This window comes from Trematomus bernacchii, unplaced genomic scaffold, assembly GCF_902827165.1.
Source record: "Trematomus bernacchii unplaced genomic scaffold, fTreBer1.1, whole genome shotgun sequence".
Classification (NCBI taxonomy): Eukaryota; Metazoa; Chordata; class Actinopteri; order Perciformes; family Nototheniidae; genus Trematomus; species Trematomus bernacchii.
Window position 1 is genome coordinate 1,532,592 of NW_022987840.1, and position 23,085 is coordinate 1,555,676.

Consider the following 23,085-nt stretch of genomic DNA (forward strand, 5'->3'; position numbering starts at 1 on the left):
AATGGAATTATGATCAGTAGAAATGGCCATGACATGGGACCTTTAACTAACGGATTCACTAACAAATCACTTTTACACAAAAATGCACTTGGCTTTTCTGACTTAACGCAGCCTACTCATTGAATTAAGCAGTGTCTTAGACAGATGATGTTGTACAAAAAAACGTTACTTTTGGCATAATCAGCATGTGTGAACTTTTTTTTGGATTTCATCAGAAAATAAATGTGGACTGGTTGCTGGAGAATATAACACCTATAACATGATTAAAGGACTTCAAGGTGCTTCAAAGGGTTCCCTCCTAACTGAAAACCTCAAGGCAATGAAAACAGCAAGGAGATCACAAACTGTATTTTCAAAAGAGCTTGCATCACCGCCTCGATAACCCAAAGTCCTCAGGTATGGAAGACAATACCCGTCCAAGGCTTATTAAGAGCTGATCCTTCTTTTATTAAAGGCTTCTTTACGGGGATTCCTGTGGCTCAGCAGTGTGAACTGACTGATACGCTCCGCTGCAGACGACCTGCAGACCCCTCCGGATCTCGCTCCAATTAGAGGCTGGGGGAGACTGAGACACCCTGCAGGTTGTGAGCTTTTCCCTGCTGAGTGAAAGGTAAGGAGGATGTGGTGACAAGAGCTCGCTGAGGCGCAAAGAGAAAAGGTGCCACGTTATCTTTTCCACTGACAGCTTAAAACGTTTAAAGAATACATTTAGTTTTTTCTTGAAATGTAATTCTTTATCATTTGCTTTGAGAAACGGTGTAATGATACCATAGAAATCCTTGTTTCCTGTAGCTTTCAGGATTTTAACTGTGAGTTTAACCATTGTTACCAGAAGAAAATGTCTCAAAAGAAGCCAATCACAATGACAATAAGTTGACATCTGATTGACTGTTTTTTTTTTTTTTTACTGACCCAGGGACCAAAACACCAAACATGGAGCTACAACCAAAGAATTTCAAATGGGGCTCAAATAACAGCATAAAGAGGAATACAATAAATAGATAAGATAAATAATATAGACATATAAATAAACTGGCTGCAGATGAAACCAAACAAATCATCTTAGTTTCCACCACAATGGATTGCTCTGCTTTGGACGATAACGACGTCAAATGTCTACTCATTGGAAAATATTATCCACAGCAAAGTCAAAACAATCAGAAACAAAGGATAAAATCTGCTTCACTTCCGTTTCGCTTCTCATGCACTGATTCGCTAGCTGAACAGCCAATCAGAGTGATTTATTTGACCGACAGCCTTTGGCCAATCGGCCAAAAAGGTGTCGACACGGCCGAAAAGACACCACGGTACGGGACACACCACTCTGAGTAGGGCGACACGACGCTTATCGACGGCCAGACATCTATCGACGGACGAAATCGGCCCGGTGTGTCTGGGCCTTTACATGAAGACAATATGTATAGTCTAGTTTCACCCAGTCTTGTGAACAAATCCTTCTCAGATTGGTCAAAAGTAGAAAACCTCATGAACTTTTAGCCTTTTGAGCCTAGAGGCCATGAGACACTCACCAAACATGTTGCCAATGTGCCCGTTTTTGGTCAAAGGCCGCAGCTCATTCTTCCCCCAGGCGTAGCGCTTGTAGTTGTCCCAGGCAAACTTCATCATCTGCAACATAAACAGAGCAGACAAACTGGTCAGAGGACTGAAAGCAAAACCACAAAGCTCCAAACCCAGACATAATTAAATTGTTGTACTCTGGCTCAGAACCAAACAGAACGATAGCTTGTTGATCAGACAGGGTTAAGGGCATTCATGCAATAAACACACATAATGCACACTGCTATACAATATGATTGACTTTTCCCTGTAGCTACTTCTCCTAAATTAAAGATTGAATCATGTCAGTAGATGAAAAGCCAGACATTGATGCCCTTTAACTCCACTGAAAAATATATGTGGATTTGGTGTGATGTGAAGAAGATAACTGTCTTTTTTTCGCATTAAAGCAGAGCCAGCAAGACTCTGAACGATGAAGAGACAGAAAGTGTAATCTTTTCAGCTGAAATCACAAAGTTGAGTCGTGATGCTTCTCTGCCTTTAGCGACAGCGTAACAATTAGTTAAGAAGCTTGTGACGGAAAGTTGGTTTGTAATAATCTAATACATTCAAAGATATTTAAAAACAAATATGATAAAGAGCATAATAATACTGACAATGCCGGTGTAGAGCTCACACAGGTTCAGAAAACAAACTCTACTGATAGCTCCCAGGTTATTAAAGTGTATCTGACAAAGCAACAATTCATTTAAACAGATATCTCTGTGAGGCATTGCCAAGGAGATATCACAAATCAGAATAAAGCAATACAGAGAATTGGGCCAGCTACCCACCCGTGTTTCGCAGGTGTAATGACTGCTATGCTCATTTAGCATGTTGGCATGCTAACATTTGCTAATTAGTACTTATTCAGGGTATATGCAAGAATCCTGAAGTCAAATGTAATACCTTTTAAGACCTTTTTTAAGACCCTTTCCATACATTTTAAGAACTCATCGCCACTTTGAGTTTTAACCGGTTACATTGGCGACACACTTTACCTCACATTTACTATATACAGTATTGATTGTCCTTCCTCCTGATCTTCCAACCATTTGGATGCAAACTTGCATTTCCCCATAACGATGTTGTTTAACAACCGGCGTAAACGGACCTTCGCGCGCTATCAAGCAGTGAGCGTGCGATGTCCTGTTCAGATGACGTCAAATCCAACGGGATGCCATAAATAAACTACACAGAATCACACTACACACCTACGCAATGATTACATTCAGGAATACTGTAGAATACAACCTCTTTGGACAATTTATATACTTATTGAAAACAAGCTACAAAATGTAATACCTTGGAAAATTCCGTTTAATACTTTGTTATAGCCTTCATTTTTGCTAAATTGATTTATCAACTTTTAATACTTTTTAAGATCCCGCGGACACCCTGTTATTTGAGTTCAACAAAGGCTCATGTATGCCATTGAAGGCAGGTATTTGGGCCTCAAACAAAGTTTAACCTGATGATGACGCTAGCTTAAACGACAAGGGATCATCAAGCTAGATAATCAGCCATTGCAGCCACCCTGAAGTGGGGCATAACATGATGTTGGAATGGAAATTCATTAAGAATGGGACATTATTAGGAAAAGTTGGAGGTTTGTCAAAGTTAGCAGTTCCAGCAATATCTGTACTAGTTGAGGTGTTCGGAGTGGTCGACTCATTGATTTTACTAGAAGATAAGGTATGGATTAGTGTGACATCTAGATAAAAAATACTTGTTTTAGATTATAAAGGACATCAAACAACACCATCACCTTCTTGTTGATAAAGACACACTTTTAAGTTATTTGTGTGCATTGATATCTCAAATGTATGACAATAAAACAGTAGTTATGTAAGGCTGTTTCCTCATGATTCAGCTTCTATTATGACTTTGGCAGCAAAGAAGATGGGTTTTCTTTCAAGGAAATGAGAACATTTTCTCCAAAGAGACGTCATTTTGCATGTGCATACGAACAAAGAATATATAGCATTGAATACATTGAAAACTATTTCCAGCTGCAGGTATACAAGTATACTTGACTCAAGTGCTTTCAACTGTTATGACATGTTCATGAAACTCAATGGTCTACTGCATGATCAAACGAACTTGAAGAGAAAATCCCTTCAAGCAATCTGTGGCAAGATGTTGAACAGATGTTGAGAGAGGTGTTTGATTTTGTTTTCCACTCTGGATTTTCACAGCACGACAACATCATCTCTTATATCGAATACAATACGGGACACCTGGCACTCCAGAGGTGAGCTTGTACAGGCCTGTGAGAAATGGACAACATGAATCCGATGACCTCTGACAAACCCACCAGCTGAGAATCCTGTCACCCAAAAAAGCTCATTAGAGACACCTCAGAGAATACAGCGATCAAGCCATTTCTCAAACTAAAACAACCACAGTGTCCAGGAACCCAAAACAGCGACTGGGATTTGATTATAGGTTAATGATATACCACTCAACCATTTGGAGGCAAGTGCACCAGTTAAGTTTGGGATTTGTGCCACACATTAAAGCACAACTGGAACACATCCATAGATCAGAAGGAATAACACATCAGGGTCATCTTTGTTGTTTTCTTGTTGTTTTCGTCTATGGCATTAAATCTGAGAAAGCAGCACTTTCTCCATCTACAAAAACAAATACTAATAATGTATGCAGGAGCGATATTATACAATGGAGCAAAAACAAGCAGACTGTATGATTAAAGCAAATAGCACCAAGGAATCTTATGTTCCCAAAAAGGTAATAATTTTCTTCAAAGTGATGGAAGAGCAGAAATACCCGGCGCTAGTAAGATTGTGTCCCGACATAATGTTCTGCCTCTGAGTACAGCAAAATGTCTCAAGTTTTATTTCCAAGTGACTGCATCTTTTATAATGTCAGATTGCCTCGTTCCTCTGGAAGCTTTACAAGTAAAGAAACTAAAGTAAACGGAGAAAGGTGTTTGAATAATAAAAGGTTGGCCTTGGTAAATGTTAGAACTCCGTGTCCCTCAATGTTTATTTGAGGGACACGGAGAGTTTTCGCAGAAATGATCAAAAGGCATAATGGAGTCTGTGAGAGAAGCAGGACTTTACGACCACTATCAACTGTTGGGGAAAGTAGAAAACAGGCAGATGGGATGCTCAAACTGCATGACTGAAGGCATAGAAAATGTAAGATGGCAGCATTAATCATCAATGACGTGACTCTAAAAGGAGCTAAAAGAAAGCAGCTGGCATTGAGTGGATTTGATGGAAATGCTCACAGTCTTATAGATGATTGATCAAAAGCAATAAACAACAGATCAATCAGTAGTGAGAAAAGAAACCCTGGATTGCCTCATAACTTGTCACAAAGTATATTCTGATGGAGGGATCACAAGATCTTGCATTAAGAAGTTTTATTCATTCAAAACATTCAACACAGAACGCAATTTCATACCTTTTCATGAGCAAACCGGACAAATGATGAATGGATGACCAATAGGCCTGGAATTATGTTTTATTAGCTCAGGGTTATTTTTCATTACTTATTACTTACAAATTGATATACAAATTAGAGCGACCTGGGCCAGGGTAAGAAGCATATAATTATATGGGTTAATCAACTGAAAATGATTACTTAATTTAGGTTTTTTTCTTTAATTAAAGTCACATCGGTATGGATGACTCCATTGTATGGCTTGGGGATTTTGCGCACATGTTCCGTAGATTATGAAGTACCTTTACTCGGGTACAAGGCAATCACTATGTGAAATGTGAGCAGCCAGGTAGTGTAAACGTGACAATAGTGTTCAGCCAGGGTAAAAAAAAACAATTACATCTTCTAAAAGAAAAAACACCCTTAGTATTAAAAAACAAACTCTGTTAAAAGGTTTTGGTAACTGAATTAAAATATGAAAAAGATTCCAAATACCAGCACAGACAAAAGTTTGTTTCATGCGGAAATGTGAGCAAGTTGAAAGCCACAATCCACACGAATATTTAGCTAAGTTTCCTGCTGCGACTGCAGAAGTTTCATTCCACTGGAGCGAAACAGATATCTGGCATTGTGTTTTCACATCCCTGCTGTTGTGCGCTGCGGAGAGTCAAAGTGTGGGAGGACCAGGGTCACACAGCCGCAGGATTTCTGATGTAACAACCCATCATCACAGCACACAACACACACCGCTGTGATCAATAACTGCAACCACGGCCCAGCACGCCACCCACAACGCTGCTTCTCCAAGAGAGCAAACGCATGAATGATTCTCTTCCACAGGCACAAAAAGCAGACAGAGACACACAGTGACTGTTCTCTGGTTTAACTAATTGGCTGGTTGTTGGGCAGAGGAGATCAATAACTAAACACAGAGCCAGTGATTAAAATTAATCAGGGATTGACCAGGGGTACAACACCAAAAGCGTAGGTCAGACGTCACACGCTGCTAATCAAGTGATCAAGGATGGTTCCAGAACATCAACCAGATCATAAGGTTGCATAAGAGATTTCATGTACGCTGCATTAACTCAAAAGCCCTTGTCAAAATATGAAAGGAAGAGATGCAATATCACAGCCTAGAAAATCTTCAAACTGTAGTAATATTCACTTTCCTTCTCCACTTGAAAGAAAATAAACTATTACTCTCTTTGAAACCACCAAAGCCCAAAAATAAGTCTACTAAAAATGACTTTAAGAGCTATTCTTCGCTATACTAGAAATCAATATGTTTGTAGTTTAGTTTTAGTAACACTTCTAGCGGAAATTACACCACATGAGGGTTCAATTATCTCCGTGTTGGTCTTTGCCTTAATAGAAAAGCACAGCATGGACACTGAAATGGTCTTCAGGGTTTCCTCTGCATCACTCCGAGCAATAGTAGGTCTGTCTGGAAGAAAATGTGAATAGCACAGGTGCTTAAAGAAGAAGAATGACCTTGATAGTCCATTGCGTGAACACTAAAAGAGCAGTAGTTTGGCTCTTACTTTGATCAATTTGAATATGCACATCTAGCAATCTATAGCTACCGTGGACTGGAGTCTTTTAAAGCTTTTCATACTGGTCACTGTGCAAACGACATGTATCTAACCAGGTCCAATGTTTCAAAGAGGCAAAGAACAATCTGGCAGTGACAACCTAAACAAATTGATAACAGCTATAGAGGAAGAGACGGTATAAATGGATGTTGCCAGAGGGAGAGGTCTTAATCTGGAGTTCAGATGAACTGATAAGTCTTCTGAAGGGTAAGGCTGTGCTAATATTTAATAATCTAACCAACGGCAAATCACAGTAACCGTAAAACAAATGGTTATCAGCATGTGGGGTTTCCCGCTGGGTTATTCCCATAGAGTATTACTGTGTTTTTGTTCATCTCATGACTTGCTGCACAATAGAGTTGACACTTCGGATCAGCTGTTTTCACTTTTTGATCTTCAATATAAAACTATTCCCTTGGAAGACTTCCTGCTCGGTTTGTTCTCCTAAGGGCTTTTAAAACCCGCTTCCTAGGATGACGCACTTCAGTTAAGTTAAATCTAGTCGGCACAGATGGTTTCTCTGAGGCTTAGGTTTAAGAAGTGCAGGTTATGGGATACAAGCTACTTTCCACACCAACAGAATGTACATTTTACAGCAAAAACAATATTTATGTAGCTGCCTCTGCAAATTCACATTGACTGCAGTTGTTGCTAATTAGCCAACAGTGTGGGCAGAAGTGGGCTGCTCGACCGGTGAAGATCACACTGATTCATTGTGAACATGGTGCTGGCAGCTGGGCTTGTACTCGGTGGCCCCTGCGTTGCCCAGGAGAGGCAGCTCTGCAGAGATTAACTGGTGGGCTGAACAATGTGTAGCTTTTTCTGGACGACTAATTAGAGCAGATCTTCCGCTGAAGGCACAGTAACTTCCCTCCTCTCCCTGATATCACCATGGTGTCTAGCTGTGTGGGTTTCTACCAAGAGCCCTGCTGAGGAAAATCTACAGCGCAACACTTTTCGGATATGACAAAATGTTACATGCCAGATTTTCTTTGACAAATTCACAATGCTAAATTATAAGAAAAGGGGGAAACAAGCCTAATTGTGGTTAGGGCTGAAAAGTAAAGCAAAGGTTGTCATGACCACGAAGTTGAAATCTACTCTAGAAAAATGTAGGGGAACCTTTTTAAAACCAAGCTAAATTGAAATAAACATACATTATACACATGGTCACACTTTCAAGGGCGGTGGTGGCGAAGTCCATAGGGACTTGGCTTGGCAACTGGAAGGTCACCAGTTCAAGTCCCGGAAAGACCAAGTGCTACCGAGGTGTCCCTAAGCAAGGCACCGTTCCCTACACTGCTCCCCGGGTGCCGTACATAATGGCAGCCCACTGCTCCTAACACTAGGATGGGTCAAATGCAGAGAAACCATTTTGTTACATAGTACCTGTACTACGTATTGACAATAAGTTGAATCTTCTTCTTCAGATAGCTTAAAGGTGGGGTAGGTAATTTTGGAGAAACCAGCTCGAGTGCGCTAGAATTTGAAAATACACAACCGGAGAAAATCTGCCACCTTATAAAGCCCCTCCTCCAACACACACGAACGCGCACATGACCAATGAGGGCACGAGATGAGTTTGTGCACAGATGGAAGGCTGACAGGCAGGTAGGCCATCCAGTTATTTTAGCCGGGCCGGCTAAAATAATTGGTCGTGCTTTTTACAGTACTACAGCTTCCACAGATGACATTTTTTTATGGATTTTTTGTCAAAGCACTTAAGATATTCATTGCTATCGAGATGTTAAGAGCATTCCATGGAATATAACAAAAAGTGTATCTCGAGCCGGTTTCTCAAACTTACCTACCCCACCTTTAAGATATGTTTTAGTTGACAAAAGTAACATTAGAATTTTTGGAAAATAACATTTCGGACTCCTTGTGCTTTACAGCCTTAAAAAAGGTCTCCAGTGTAGTGGTGACAACATGAAAATATACTTCCAGAGCTCAATGTTTTGTATTCCCACTGGGACTGAGCATGTTCCCCTTGGGGCAATGTCTGACACTTAAGAGCATCCATCAAACAGCATGCAGAATGAGACCAGAAGCAAATATGCGCTTTAAGTTTTTCCATCATCAGTTTCTCTCAAACTGTTTTCATAAATAAAATGCCCAAACAACCTAAAAGTAGAATAAAATGGCATATCGTACTGAGTTATTACAAAAGAAAAACATAAAACAGAACAATGCCACCATATAACATTTGGCAGGTAGCTTCAATCAAAACTGAGTAAATGTTGTTCAGATTAGTATTGCTTACATCTTCAACAACTATTGGAATACTTATAGGGAGTCCATTCCTGTTTTTGACACACACACACACACACACACACACACACACACACACACACTTCTGCATTTTGTAAAATGAGCAATCCCTCTTCTCAAACTCTTGTAAAAACTTTGCTGACCACAGTCCTTTTTCGTGGCTAAACATCATGGATCATTTCATACACATAAACAAGAGTCCTATAAATATACATGAAGTATGCCTCAAAGCGCACCTGACACTTTCCCGCCCTGCACGTTTTGTAATGCGATTGTTATGTTTGGTTTTTCGACCGAGGCGTCCCTTTAATCAGGGAGGCTTTGGAAGGATCTTGGATAATAAATCATCGCAGCATGGCAGCCCAGAAGACAGTGCTGCGTTAACAAGGTGCTGAGTCATCACCTGAAACCGAGCAGACCTTTGGCAGAGAAGATACAGAATCAGCTTTTTCCCCCTGAACTTCTCACCTAACTCGCACATTTCCTTCCCCCTAAACTTCCTCCAGCTTTTAGTGCAAGACCTGCTCTGGAACAGCCATTTCCTGCCTATTAAATCCACATTCATGGTGAGCGGTGACGGAGCCTTTCAAGTCTCTGGAGGCCAGTGAGGTCTCATCATGAGTCAGCACAACCCCTGTGGTCAATTACAAGAAAGTCCCAAAACAAGAGCCAAAGTTGGGCAACCAGGCAGCGCGATGCTGCAGAGCAGTCATGCATGGAATTAATGAATGTCTGAAATCAAGTATAAAATCAGATGACCATATGACGTCAGTCTGGTTCAGAAGAATGTTTGCAGGGAGGAAGGCACCATGGAGTAAAGTGTGATTGTCGTATGGTAGTATGAAAACATGGACATGATTAATAAATCTATGAATTGTTAACTAGTCCTGCTTAAGCTTTGTTACTTTGTATACTTTCTAATAGAAAATGTATTACCATCTACATTACAAATCACAAAATGTTCACAAAACTATGTGCTGCCTTATCTTTGATGTGTGTCTTTAAAAAAGAAAACTAACTGTAATAAAAAACACAGATTAATATCATTTTAGTATTAAAACGTTCCTTTTAAGGCTGGATTCAGCCCCAATGACCTCTACCGATAATTTACAGTAGGGCGGCCTCTATGTAGCCTGAGAAGAAAAAGTTGGCAAAGCCTTCCCTGCTGCTCGTTAAACTCATTACTGTGAGCCAATGGGAATATTTGAAGGAGACTTAAATGAGTGTATCAAAAACCTTTTATCAACTCAAATTATTATGGCAGCTTGTCATTGAGAGGAACATGTTCAAAGACTTCAGCATAAAACAACAACCTGAAAATTACACTCATGAAGCAATATATATATATTTTAATGAGTTGTGTTATTCAGAATGATTCACCAACCCTTACTCTTGCGTAAAACTGGAGAAAGTATACACTGAAATCACCACAGGCGTCTGATTAGAACACGTCTGCACAGTTCTTATAATTAACATAAATTGAGTAAGCAGGGTTTGGTAAACTCAGAAAAGCTTACACCCAGCAGCAAAACAAATCATTTGAGTAAAATCACTGCTGCAGACACCTGGATATTAGCTGTAAGCTTAACCTGCAGATCAAACTCTGAGAAGTATCTCTCGTGGTATTTGTCCAATGGGATTTTCTGGTGCATTATTTTCAGGCCAACTATTGGTTTCCCAATCTTTTCAATTTACACAGCCTTCCGAGCATTTTAACTAATCTTTACACAATGTGGACTCACTCTGGCGTTTGTACAATCTTAGCACATATTTATACGCCTGTGTCCCTTTCTCTCTCTCTGGCAGGTGTCCTTGCCGCTCGCGCCAAAAAGGATCATTAGCTGAGATATGTGGCCGGCGCCAAGTCGTCTCCTGAGTGTCTCACACTGGTGGGTTGACTTCCTAAGCACCAGGAAAGATTTGTGCCAAGAGAGAGAGAGAGAGAGAGAATCGCCACAAGGAACCTATTAAGATGTCTGGACGCAGGTCTTGAATTGTTGGAGTGGTAGACCTGGAGTATAAACGTGTCTAACTGGCCCCAGTAGAGCCAGCCGGTGATGAGTAATGGATAGAAGGAGGGACATGAAAATAGAGTCGTGAAGAGACTTGGCTTTGAAACTGTATGACAGCAAGACCTTTTCATACTTAACATTATACACAAGGACTGAATAATTGAACAGTCAAACTTGTACTCAAAGTAAACGATTTAATCTGCATTTCTGCACGGCCACCTGCAATATTTATGGGTTTGGCGTCAACACGGATCCCACTGTTGGTTTTGTCTATAGATATTGATAAACATGTGGGAAAAAAGAGATAAGAGCAGCATTCACAAAGCTTGTTGACATCGTGGAGCATTAAGCTACTTTACTGAATCTGATATTTTAGAGTCAATATTGGATTGGCATTGGCTAGGTGGCAAAATACACAACTACAAATTAATTCTAGTTTTGCTTTGTGTCTTCTGGATGCGTAAATAAGCAATCATTTTCAAACTTAAATAGCTTAAAGGGGACCTATCATGCAAAATGCACTTTTGTACGTCTTTTATACATGAATATGTGTCCCCGGTGTTCCAGGGAACTCACCAAGTGTCAGAAAACACAACCCTCTCTATTTTCCTCCATACCCAAATCTCTAAAAACGGGGCTGCTACGGATCTGATAAAAACTGATCCAGATTTGAATTATTTTCTACGTCAGAGAAGTGGTGCCACAAAAGCAGCGAAGAAGACTTCCCGCGCATGGTTGCCATGGTTGCCCTTCTGTTTATTCTCCGCTGTGGCTCTTTTTCTCCCTCCCCGAGGCAAGCGTTTGCTCCCGCTGCTTTAATTCAATGCAATCCCTCCCCGTCGAGGCAAGCACTGTAATTCTCTCCGGTTAGTCCACCAGCAGATGACAAACACCCGCCTCTTCCAAGGAACGAGGGGACCGTGCGGCAGAGTTTCAGTTAGATTTCTTTTCGCCGGTCAACATGTCTGTTAAAGTTTAAATCTTCCGGACAAAATTAGAAAAGTGCCGGTCAAAGGTCTTCTTTGTTATTTATTGAGCTTTAAAACAAATGAATAATGACTCTATATAATCATATATAAGAATAAAACACGGAGGACGGAGATCTATTTTTATCCCCCTCTTCTGACAGCCCAGCAGCTGATCTCAAAGCACGCTCCCCTCTCCTGCAGGGGGGCGTGGTCCGCTGCAGCTCACAGAATCAGCCCCCTGCAAAAACAGGGCTGGAAAGAGCAAATAGAGCAAAATGAGGCATGGCTAAAATGCAGGATCTGTTTGGTATTTTGAAAAAAAAACTATATTTATATACTTTATATAGGTATGGCCCTACAATATATTGTTCAAATATAGCATGATATGTCCCCTTTAATAAATGTTTAAATATGTGTTTGAATTATAACTCCTGGCTTAAGCAAAGAGGGGAGAAGGAGTACTTTGATTTATGAGTCCAAACAGAATTAAAAATCAACAGTAGCTTGGAAAAAGCCCTACAACAATGGTCAGTAAGTTTCTAAAGGTGAGGTTATTCAAATAATTAGATTGAGTATAATGGACACATGGTTTTGCTCCATTTTCCAAATCAAGTACTTGTCCGCACACTCAGAGCTTCAGTCAGTGCTCAGAGTGACAACCTGGGTGAAACACTGGATTAACGTTTGTTTTTCTCGAGCTGCTCTTTCCTTCAGACATGCCGCACAGAGCTCTCACAGCTCCAGTCAAAGCGTGATCCCTTCTGTCTGTTTCTCTGGATCAATGAGCCGACCCAATCAATAGACCTTGCCAGAAAAGTTAGCGGTATCGGAGATGGAGTGGAGAGCTGATTGGTCTCTAAACTTCGTGGAGTCAATGGAACTTAAACAAGAAATATTGCACACCCAATACTTCTCCACTGCTGTCCTCCCCTCTCAATCATCATCAGCAGCTCTCTGCTAAAAAACAAGCAAGTTAGGCAATTGCAGGGGTGGTGAGGAAATTGAGGGGTTAGTGAGAGTAAATACAAACAATAACAGTATTATAAGACACAGTTAGACAGGAGAAAAAGGAGGGAGGGAAAACAATTCAGTCTGAAGAACTCTTCAAACAATGCTACAGGTATTATCAATACCAATCTGTAGTGTTTTCACTTAGTAACAATCAGAAGAAGAGTTTTACAAGATGTTATTTTGAGAGGAAGAAGTACTAGCTCAAAAGCACCAGGGAGAGAAATAAGGAGCAACATTAATAGATGTATCAAGGTAACATGAGGAGAGCTGGATTTTTACAAAAGAAGTTCAGTTCTAATGAAGTGAGACTAATGACCTGGTTTTTGTTGTCACATGCCTGGTGTTAAGTTTTATTCACCTGTCGTATTATTATGAGCATTTTGACATTCAACCCAGCAGACTAGTGGAGCTCTGAGTGTGTCAGAATCAGAAAGTTACCTAAAGATCCACTCAAAAGTGACATGCTGTACCTTATGTGACGTCATCCATATGTTTAGCTAGTCTACAGCATGTCAATCAGAGGAAAACCTATCAGACAGCTCATTGGTCGACCCACTGCTGCTGCTGAGAGAGCGACAGAAGAGGTCCTGACGTTCGCCATAATGTGTTGGTATGGCAACTTATATATGCGTTAAGGTAATCAGCTGAGAAGCACCAATCATATATATACACCATTACAATCAGCCTCCCATTGTCAGAGACTCAGCATACCATCATCTGTATAGGGAATTTGATGTAAGTGTTGCAATGACTTTTTATTGGTCATATTTAATACTTTTGGTTGGACAAATTAATTAGAAATAACTCATCACCTGAGGGCTTTTCTATTCTATACCGGCTGCAAACTTTTTTTACTGAATAATTATTTAAAACACAAGAGTCTTGGGACTCACAGATAATCAGCCTCATCACTGATTCGTCTTAATTTAATTTGTGAGCTCCTGAGTGAAAAAATTATTTGGAGACCAAAAAAAGTTGTCGATGGTGAATTAGTCGTTCACAATATCATTCCCATAGAAAAAAAGCAATGAAACCAATTGATTTATTACATTTTTGCTGTTAAGACCCAATTTGCATACCAAATGTTTTTGTTGCTGCTTAATTCGATTAGCAGGATGCGGCCTATGAGATCAAATTAATGCGAAATGAGTTCATTTATTGTTGCAATCCATTATTTTTGAAAATAAAAATGTCTGAAAAGAAACAATAAACCACCACCAACACCTTACTGTCCTATACAAATCATAAATCATATGGAAGCACTAAATAAAATGGATGAAACAGCCTCTGCTTTCCATTAGCAAGCGTGATAACTAACAGACCTCCTAAATTATAATTTAATGACTGGGCCTGCTCATGCCACATGTAAAAGATAAGCAGAACATCCTCTTGAAGGAGCACTCCTTTAATGTATTATTACTTTCAGATACCGGCAATTTAAAATGCAAGATGCGTTTTTGCTGGGCTATAAATGCAGGTTGAGGAAAATTGTAATTTTATTTTTTCCTTTGATGTAGCTGGGAGACATCAGTCACCTCGCCAGAACAGGGAGACAGCCCCATTATTCTAACTTTAATGAAATCCCAACTCAGAAACGAGCCAATTTCAATGTTCAGACAATAAACCCTGCACTTCGTTATCCTCATGCACATTCACACACAGCAGAGCAGGCTGTCACTGCGCGCGCGCACACACACACACACACACACACACAGTAAATCCCCAAATATCATCTTCAATTAAAAACAATGGGAGCCTAAGCTTTTGAGCGGATCATGACTATATTAACGAATCAATGCTTCTCTTAATAGGAATTTTAAAAAGGCATGTTGTGACATCTGGCCTGCTGAGATCCTGCTATACAAACTGATAATAATTCACAAAAATATGTTATTTGAGATGAACATCACAGAATTAAAACAGTTGCAAACTACAAGTATATGTATTTCTTATGCATTTTCCATTTCCATAGCTGCTGTTTCAACAATTACCATTTGAAAAAAGACTATTACTGATCTAGTATGGTTCCTGAGCTCTGGGTTTTTCAGGACAATACAGATTGTTGGAAATATTAAAACATGTTGAGGTGATATATTAGTCAATAGAAATGTTGACAAGAAAACTAAGATCACTGAAGAGATTAAAAATAGTTATATACGTCAAAGCTACTTGCAGATCTAATCACACAGCTTATAGAAAGTTTTAAATCCTGTATCAGAAATTGATAGGTTTAGTTTAATATTTGTAGTTCCAATGACAATATCTAAAACCCTTTTGCCTGTTTTTTAACCAAAGCAGCACATAACCACGACCACATTGTACACAGAACAACAAATTGTATCCTTGTTGTGATGTGAAAGCATTAAAGCCCTTTGTAAAGCCTACAGGGGATTATTGATCACTTGCGTCTGAAGTATCATTTTTTTAAACACAAACCTTGAGGGGACGAAAGAGATTTACCACATCCTACATTATTGTATCTGCTATTTCTGTAGAGCGGATTATTTTTCGGAGTTACCAGAGGCAATAGCAGTTCAGCTGGAGATCAATTCAATCACAAGTACAGAATAGGCCACCCTGTATCCTGTAGTCTATCATAAACTCAGCCATTGAGCCTCAGGATGAGTGGGTCTTCCTTCCAGTGAAACAAGCACCCTCAGAAACACCACATGTATCACCCCTGCACCCTCAGATAACAGCTCTAACACAGAAGTATGGGATGGTATTGTAAGGAAGGGGTGACAAAGGTTGGAGGGAACAAGTATCTAATAAGTGCTGCTCAACTCTCGAGTGCAATGTGACCTCGGGTCATCTCTCGATATACTGTTACTGTATAAACACTGAAGGTGAGTAAACAGGAGTAGGATACACAGACGGCTTCATTTCAGAGGCATGGGGAAAAATAGACCTTAACACAGACACACAGAGCACATAGGCCACTAAACCACAACAAAATAAAACATTAATTGTAAAGCAGATTTCAAACCAACTCACAACCGCTTACAATGGTTTGGCTTATTTGAAGCAAATATATCATCACATGTATTTGTTGTTCTAAATGTACGGTTTACTGCACTTATTTTTAGATGCTATTGGTAAAAACAGCTATATCAAATGTAATGTAGAATTGAGCCAAGTTGGAAACTGGAGAACATGTGTTTTTCTTTGGTTATTGGAGTGGAGGGACTCACTTTTCAACACAAGGTGTGTCTGCAGACTCTACATTTATGGCACAAATGGAGAACATTCATTTCTGTGTCAGGGTGGATCTCTATTACCGATTGTTCTCACAACAATCACAAAAGGTTTAAGTGGCCTTCCTTTCCATTAGGTTGGGCTTAACTACTCAATAGGGTGTGTTGGCAGTTTTCTCTAATAGATACCACGACCCCACCTCATTTAGAAGTGCCATTAAATCGAACAAATTGCTATCAAAAACCACACGCAGTTAAAATATATCAGAATCAGAATCAGAATCGGTTTTCGTACCAAGTAGGTTTACACATTTGATAGGAATTTGCTTTGGTATATGTGGTGCATATGAAGACATATGGTGTTGGAGGTAAGAAAAGTATTTAAACAGTACAAGATACTGCCTTCAGAAAACAGTCCTGTCCAGACAACTAAAAGGTTCAAAGAGAAAAGTTTGAACATTTGAAACAGACAACACCTTAACAAAAGGAAAGAGGCTTTTTCATTGTCCAGGGAGAAAGAGGCAATCCTTTCCTGTCATGGCAGGGCGTTTTTGATAAGTTTAAGAAACTCTGCTGGCTTCCAAAACGTCTTTCTTACGTTTTTAATCTTTATCTAGACTCAGACTTTTATCTGTCAATATATGGGCTACTAAAATAAAAAGCATGTTCTTAAATGGCCACAAGAAGTGAATCTGTAGGGATTTTCGTTTTTTACTGTTAAAATTAGGGCTGTGCGATTATGGCAAAAATCATAATCACGATTATTTGGGTCAATAATTGATATCACGATTATTAAATACGATTATTCATTGACTTTGAAAACATCAATTTATTGAACTTTAAAACAAATAATAATTTGAACAGTATCTTTTTAACTGTTGATTACCCTGAACGTATAATTCAACTGAAAAACCAATACAAAATTAAATGATACATTTAAATAAATAATATCAAAATAATAAATACCAATAAACAAGATCAACAAATATTTTGGAGCGCACTTCCACAAGCTACTAAACATATATAAATATCATAAATACAAATAAATGAATTAGATCAAATGTGTTGCAGTGCACTGTCACAACCTAGCAAAGCAAAATAATTGTTTTTTTCGATTATGTTGTTTTCGTAATTGTGGCAGGCCAAAATCGTAATTGCGATTAAAATAAGATTAATTGCACAGCCCTAGTTAAAATCATCATGGTAAACGGCATCCTTGATGATTTTCTGTATTTCAATTCAGCAGTTTCCTTTTCCATTAAAGCTTATGAGTCGATCAGAAATGTGCTCTTTCATAAGCTTGGAAACCGTCTGCTATGTTACTTAATGTACTACTCAGACACTAAAGGTCACAGTGACTTCTATTATTCCCAGCTTATAAATATAATTCCTTTTGCCGTGTGCAGGTTAATAACTTATGGTGCCATAATGAGGCAGAAAAGATTCATACATATTGGATATGAAAAGTCTTTCTGTGTATAAAGCAGATCCATTACCACTAAAGCAACCCAGATGGCAAATGTATGCTGTTTGGGATTAAAGCTTGCCGAACAAAGCCAATGCTACTGCATGAAAAAGAAATGATACACTAAATGTGTTTTAAATGATTGCACAAAGTTCCACCCAAGAATCATAACTGAAATCAGCTGTGAGGTGGTCGGTCCCTTGTGTTCTTTAACCGGCAGCGAGCAAGAACATGGTGTTAAAGCAGTTCTGTGCCTCAGAAAAAGCTTTTGGTGCTCGAGTTTCAATCCATTTTACGCCCTTAAATGAGTCCTGGGAGCAGGAGAAAATGAGTTACAGTCCATGCAATGCCTTGCTTTTCTGAGAATGGCCATAACGGAAGATGCGCAGAGACAGGAGCGAGAAACAAGGTTCAAGGTTCAAGGTTCAAGGTTCTTTATTGTCAATCTGACATAGCTACAGAGTAATTATGTAGTTGAAAATCTTATGTCACAGGCTTCTCCAACAATGCAACATAATAACAATACAGATAGCAAGAGCAATACAAAAAGAAAAATAGTTATAAAATAAAGTGATGATGTGGAATAGTGCAGTACGAGTCTATATACAAGTTATTGGAATGATATATATTAGATATTAGATACATATTACATAGCAGAAGAATGTTTTGAAGTTGTTTCAACAGTTTAATTGTTTAACACTCTCACTTCCCGCGGGAAGCAACTGTCTCCGAATCTTATACAACGTATACAAACCAAGAGGTCCGTCTTGGCTGTTTGGCGAGAGATTATTCTTTCACCCCTTGATCTTTCCGTTTTTATTGCTTTCCGCTATTTTTCTTGTTTTCCCTTGCCTTGTTTGTGCTTACCTTTGCCAAGCTCTCTTATCTGTTTTTCTCTCCTTTGATTTTTTCCATCAACTATCCCATTTTCTGATATTTTCCTCTCATCTCATCTCATCTCAAATCTCCTGCTTCTATTTTGGTTTATCTGATGAGCGAGTGAAGTGGTACAGTGTACAGAAAATTGATAATGTTTTTTTCATTTGGTAGGCTTTGTTTGTCTACATAACAACCACAGCAGAGGCCTGTGACCCACCATCTGTCGGCTGCATGATAGACTTACCAGAGATGGGCAACAGTTCTGATTTAGGCAGAGAAAAGCTCAAGGTGGATGTATAAACAATGTCGATCGATAAAACACTTATGGTCAATCTTTAGTTTAAACCTTGAGAGTACAGAAGTGCACACTCAATGCTTTTCCAGCTACAGTAAAACTAGCTTCTTTCATCAACAGATACTATTGATTATGATATTAGTAAATGCAGTCCTATCTGTTGTGCTAGGACTCAAATGCTTTTGCCTCCTCTGTATCTGCAAAATGCTGATAAGTCCCAGAGAGTGTCCCATTACACCCTTCTTTCTCTTTCACCCCATTGTGAACATATCCTGGGGCATTTAGTTATTACTATAGTGTGTGTCTGTATGCGAGGACGCCTGTGTGTTTGAAGAGAAGCAGAGAGAAAACAAAAAACAGATAGAAAGTCTGATTGCAAATGTGGGAAAAAGCACTAAAGCAAATGGAAGAGAGATGGAGGGAGTGTTTGTTGTTAGTGTGCTCGGCGGTGGTTCGAGGCAGGTGTCTGTGTTCCCGCTCGCATTATTTACTCGACAGGCTGAGCGAGGCGGGGAAACCTGCAGGTAGCTGACTTGAAGAGCAACGCAGTTTATAAAAGATTGTAAATAAGAGGTGATAAATATGTACTCCGTCTTGTCCCTTGTCTCATTCTGACTCTGTGAATGTATGTGACGGCAATGATAAACTGCAATCTGCATTAGCTGCTGTGTACGAGCAGCAGCAGGGAGATGTGAAATATCATAAATGTCTGAGAGTCGAGTCCTAAAATGGGTTTGAAAATGATGATAGCAGGATGATGTGAGGAAAAAAACCTAGTCGTACAAACACAGCAACACACACACATTTTCAATTTCACTTGTCAGCTGAATTCACACACATTCCTCCTATGTGATTTAACCTCCTGCAGCAGGCCTGCCCAGTGTTGATCAATGGCCATCAGCGTCGTATCCAAACCAACCAAACATTGTTCCAGACAGATGTTTTTCACTGACCAGACATTGATCAGAGGTGAAAATCCAGGCCTGAACCAGACATGGTCAATATGCGGTTTGAGCCTGAGGGCCACAATGTAGTCGTGTTATTTTAAATTCATTAGAAACCTTTAACCCTGTATCCCCTTCTTTGCAGCAGCATAAAAAGGAAATTAACAATCTCCCTCGCATTCACTTCTTGAATTTAAAAAGCATGGCAAGATAAACTAACTATGGGGCCTCTGGGTGTAAATGAGTTCTGGGACCCAATTTAGATTAAACACAATTCTTTGAAGAATATACACAATATTAGCACCATATCAACAACATCATCAACAAAGCAGGGCCTCAAAGGAATGGCTCAACTATTTGGGAAATACACTTATTGGCTTTCTGGAGAGTGAGATGATAAAATGTTACCGCTCTTGCCTCGGTTCATACCGGGGCTGCCAACCCTCACGCATTGAGCGTGAGAGTCACGCAATTAACCCATATCTCACGCACTCACGCCACACATGCCTTTCCTCACGCTAAGTTTTCGTCCAAAATAAATGTATATAAAAATAAAGTGAAGCAACAGCAAACCGAGCGGTCTACGAAATGAGACGGTCTTCTGGCTTAGTTCAGTAAAGTTGGAACGATATTGGGAGATTCGGATTTCACGGATCAATAACTCATGAACAAGATGTTATTCAGACACAAATGACGTCTCCTAAGTACCGTGGTAAGGTTGACAACGAACTACAATCACATTTTGATTAAAAAAAAGCCAATACGCGCCGTCCTCCGAGCTGGACACATTACATTGGTCTCTATTCGCAGCCGGAGAAGAAACGAGTGCTCAGGGACCGTCTGCAAAGTGCAACTCCGAAAAAAGAGAATATAATATTCAATCACTATTATACAGTATATTACTACCAAACTCACCACACACATCAATAGTCTCCTGGTGGTCATACTACAGCAGAGAGTTTGGAAGAATATGCTTTTGAATAATTTTGGGGAATATATATAATGTAAATATTCAATAAATATGGCATCATCTTCAATAACTTTACTATTATACAGTATATTTCTACCAAACTCACTACTTGCATTGTTGTTGTTAGCATCTGGTTAGCTAGCTGCGCTAACGGATATTAGAAGCTGTTTCTAAAACAAGGAGAGGGATAACTACAGCTCAGTGAGGTAAGGGACTCTGAGTGTTTAGATAGTTCACTTTAGTCTAGTTATCTCAGTGGGTCTCAAATGGTTTGGTCACCATTTATGAGAATAAAAGAAAAACAGTTATGAAATACTATATGACAGTAAAACAAGAATACAGTTTAAAAGGGGAGTGATTTGTAAAATATCCATAAAGAAAAAGAAAATCTGTTTACAGTTCTGTTTCATATGGGTGTTGAGAGATGTATCCATAGATCTCTTTATGTTGCTCTCAAAGTGCACCAGATTGATGCATTCAACTTCAATAATTAAAAAAAAATCTTCCCGGGGAGCATGCCCCCGGTCCCTAGAGGAGGTGAGGTTCTTCCCCGGTCCCTAGAGGAGGTGAGGTTCTTCCCCCCCACTTATAAAATAGCACTTTACCTCTGCTTACACCTATATGCCATTTTATATGCTGTGAGCTGATTCTCCTTCATTGTAAGAGTCGTGGGTACACTGTATGTGCGTATTCCACTGTAGCGCCCGGTACATTAATGGGAAACCCTAGTTTGTACATGTTCAATACATTTGTAACACTGTACACATAAACGTTTCTTATTTCGGTTCACCAAAACTCAAAGGTTGGCAGCCCTGGTTCATACAGCTACGTTTCACTGGAAACGGGGGGAAACAGCTAGCTTGCTCTGTGCTAATGAAATAAAACCATCCTACCAGCAACTTGAAAGCTAACTAATTAACTATTTATTAATACGTACAAAAATAGAAGGGTACAAAAGACAATTTGTTGTTTTACTCAACGATACACACTGAACTATTTCTCTGTTTTGAACAGTTGCTAGGCAACCAGGGGAAAAATACAATCTGGCATATTAAAACAGCGGATTTAACTTGTTTGTTATCCTGCCGTATCGTGCTTTAATTAAATGTCTCTGTAATTCCTCCGCTATAGAGGCTACTATAGCGGAGGCTCCACATCTACACTAAGACTCCCGAGAACAACCAACAATAATAGCAGTAGTTTCCAAGTGAGTTAGATATTGAAAAAAGGGTTCATACTGCGGACATCTGAAGCCCAATTTAACTCCTGGCTGCTGCTGCTGCTTTTCTCCTCCCCTCCCTTCACTGTGAGGACTCCCACCAGGCCCTCTTTGGCAGAGAGTGCAGATGAAGTTAGCATTGATTTCACTCCTGTGAAAAACATGTTGACAAAGACCTGAGACAGGCCCATCCTGGTCCCCCGTCCCGGTACAAAGTCACCCCTCGTCCAAGTGTGTCCGTGAGGAGGAAAAACCGAGCAGCACAATTATTCAAGTAACACACTAATCTAAGATTGTCTTTCCCCATTGAGCAAAGGGATCGCCCTGACTCTGGGACAAAAGACAGGGGAAGAAAGAAGAAAGGGAGCGAGAGGGAGAGCAGGAGATGAACTCAAAGGAAGGCATCGATATCAAGGGAAACCAAAGGAGAGCGCAGAGGGTGGAGAGTAATGGAAAGAGGACAAAAGAGGCAATAAGAGAGGCAGAGCACAGAGAGAGAGGAACAGAAAACCAGTGGGGTTGCTTTGAATCTGATGGTGTGTTACTCCCCAGTAGCTCCTAGCATTGAGAACTAAAAATGTGCTGGAAGAGGTAGTTCTTCCCTTGTTGCTTTTGACCTACCTTTTGTTATCTTTGCATATACTGTAAAGGGTATTCCTATGAGCCCACACTTTGTTTTTCTTTATCACTGTTCCTTATTCGAATGTCCATACTGTATAAGTAGCAGCAAAAAGAGGAGAGAGAAGACTGCAAAGGCAACATGGTGATACTTGGGAAACTTGCACAAATGCTATTGTTTTAAGAGGTCCTTGATTACAGATACCCTTCTTTTGTATTTCACTTACTCTTAGCATCCATGCAGAGAACTGAAAAATGTGCTTTAATAAAAGTACCGACCCTAGAACCACCACTAGCACTACAAATAGCTCATTACTCAAAAAAAACTGCGAGCAATAGAAAGCACCCAGGAAAAAAACTACGTGGTTAAAGCTGATATAGAAATGTGTGATGAAGTATGGAAATTAGAAGAAGCGTGCTGAGAAATAGAAAATACATTTATTTCAAACTGAATCATTTTAGCTCAATTAGCATGCAGTAAGGCTCCGTTATGAGATGTTCACACATTCATACATTATAAACATAATACGCACACACACACACACACACACTCATCCTAGATCACACTATCACATGAGTGCCCAAATCCATTTTATGACTTCAGAGGTAATTTCACTAATGCATGTGCAAGTGCTTGAGTAAGCTGGCAGATATAAAATCCAATCGAATTACAAAC

The 23,085-nt window shown here is 39.7% G+C and overlaps 1 protein-coding gene across 2 annotated transcripts in view; it reads right to left on the reverse strand.

Moving 5' to 3' along the window:
* LOC117500575 (mannosyl-oligosaccharide 1,2-alpha-mannosidase IA) overlaps positions 1-23,085 on the reverse strand; it is a 192,694-nt gene that overhangs the window by 110,785 nt on the left and 58,824 nt on the right. For both annotated transcript variants that reach the window (XM_034153477.1, XM_034153478.1), the window contains exon 2: positions 1,530-1,626. In XM_034153477.1, coding sequence (XP_034009368.1) covers positions 1,530-1,626 — 97 coding nt within the window. The remainder of the gene's footprint in view (positions 1-1,529; positions 1,627-23,085) is intronic.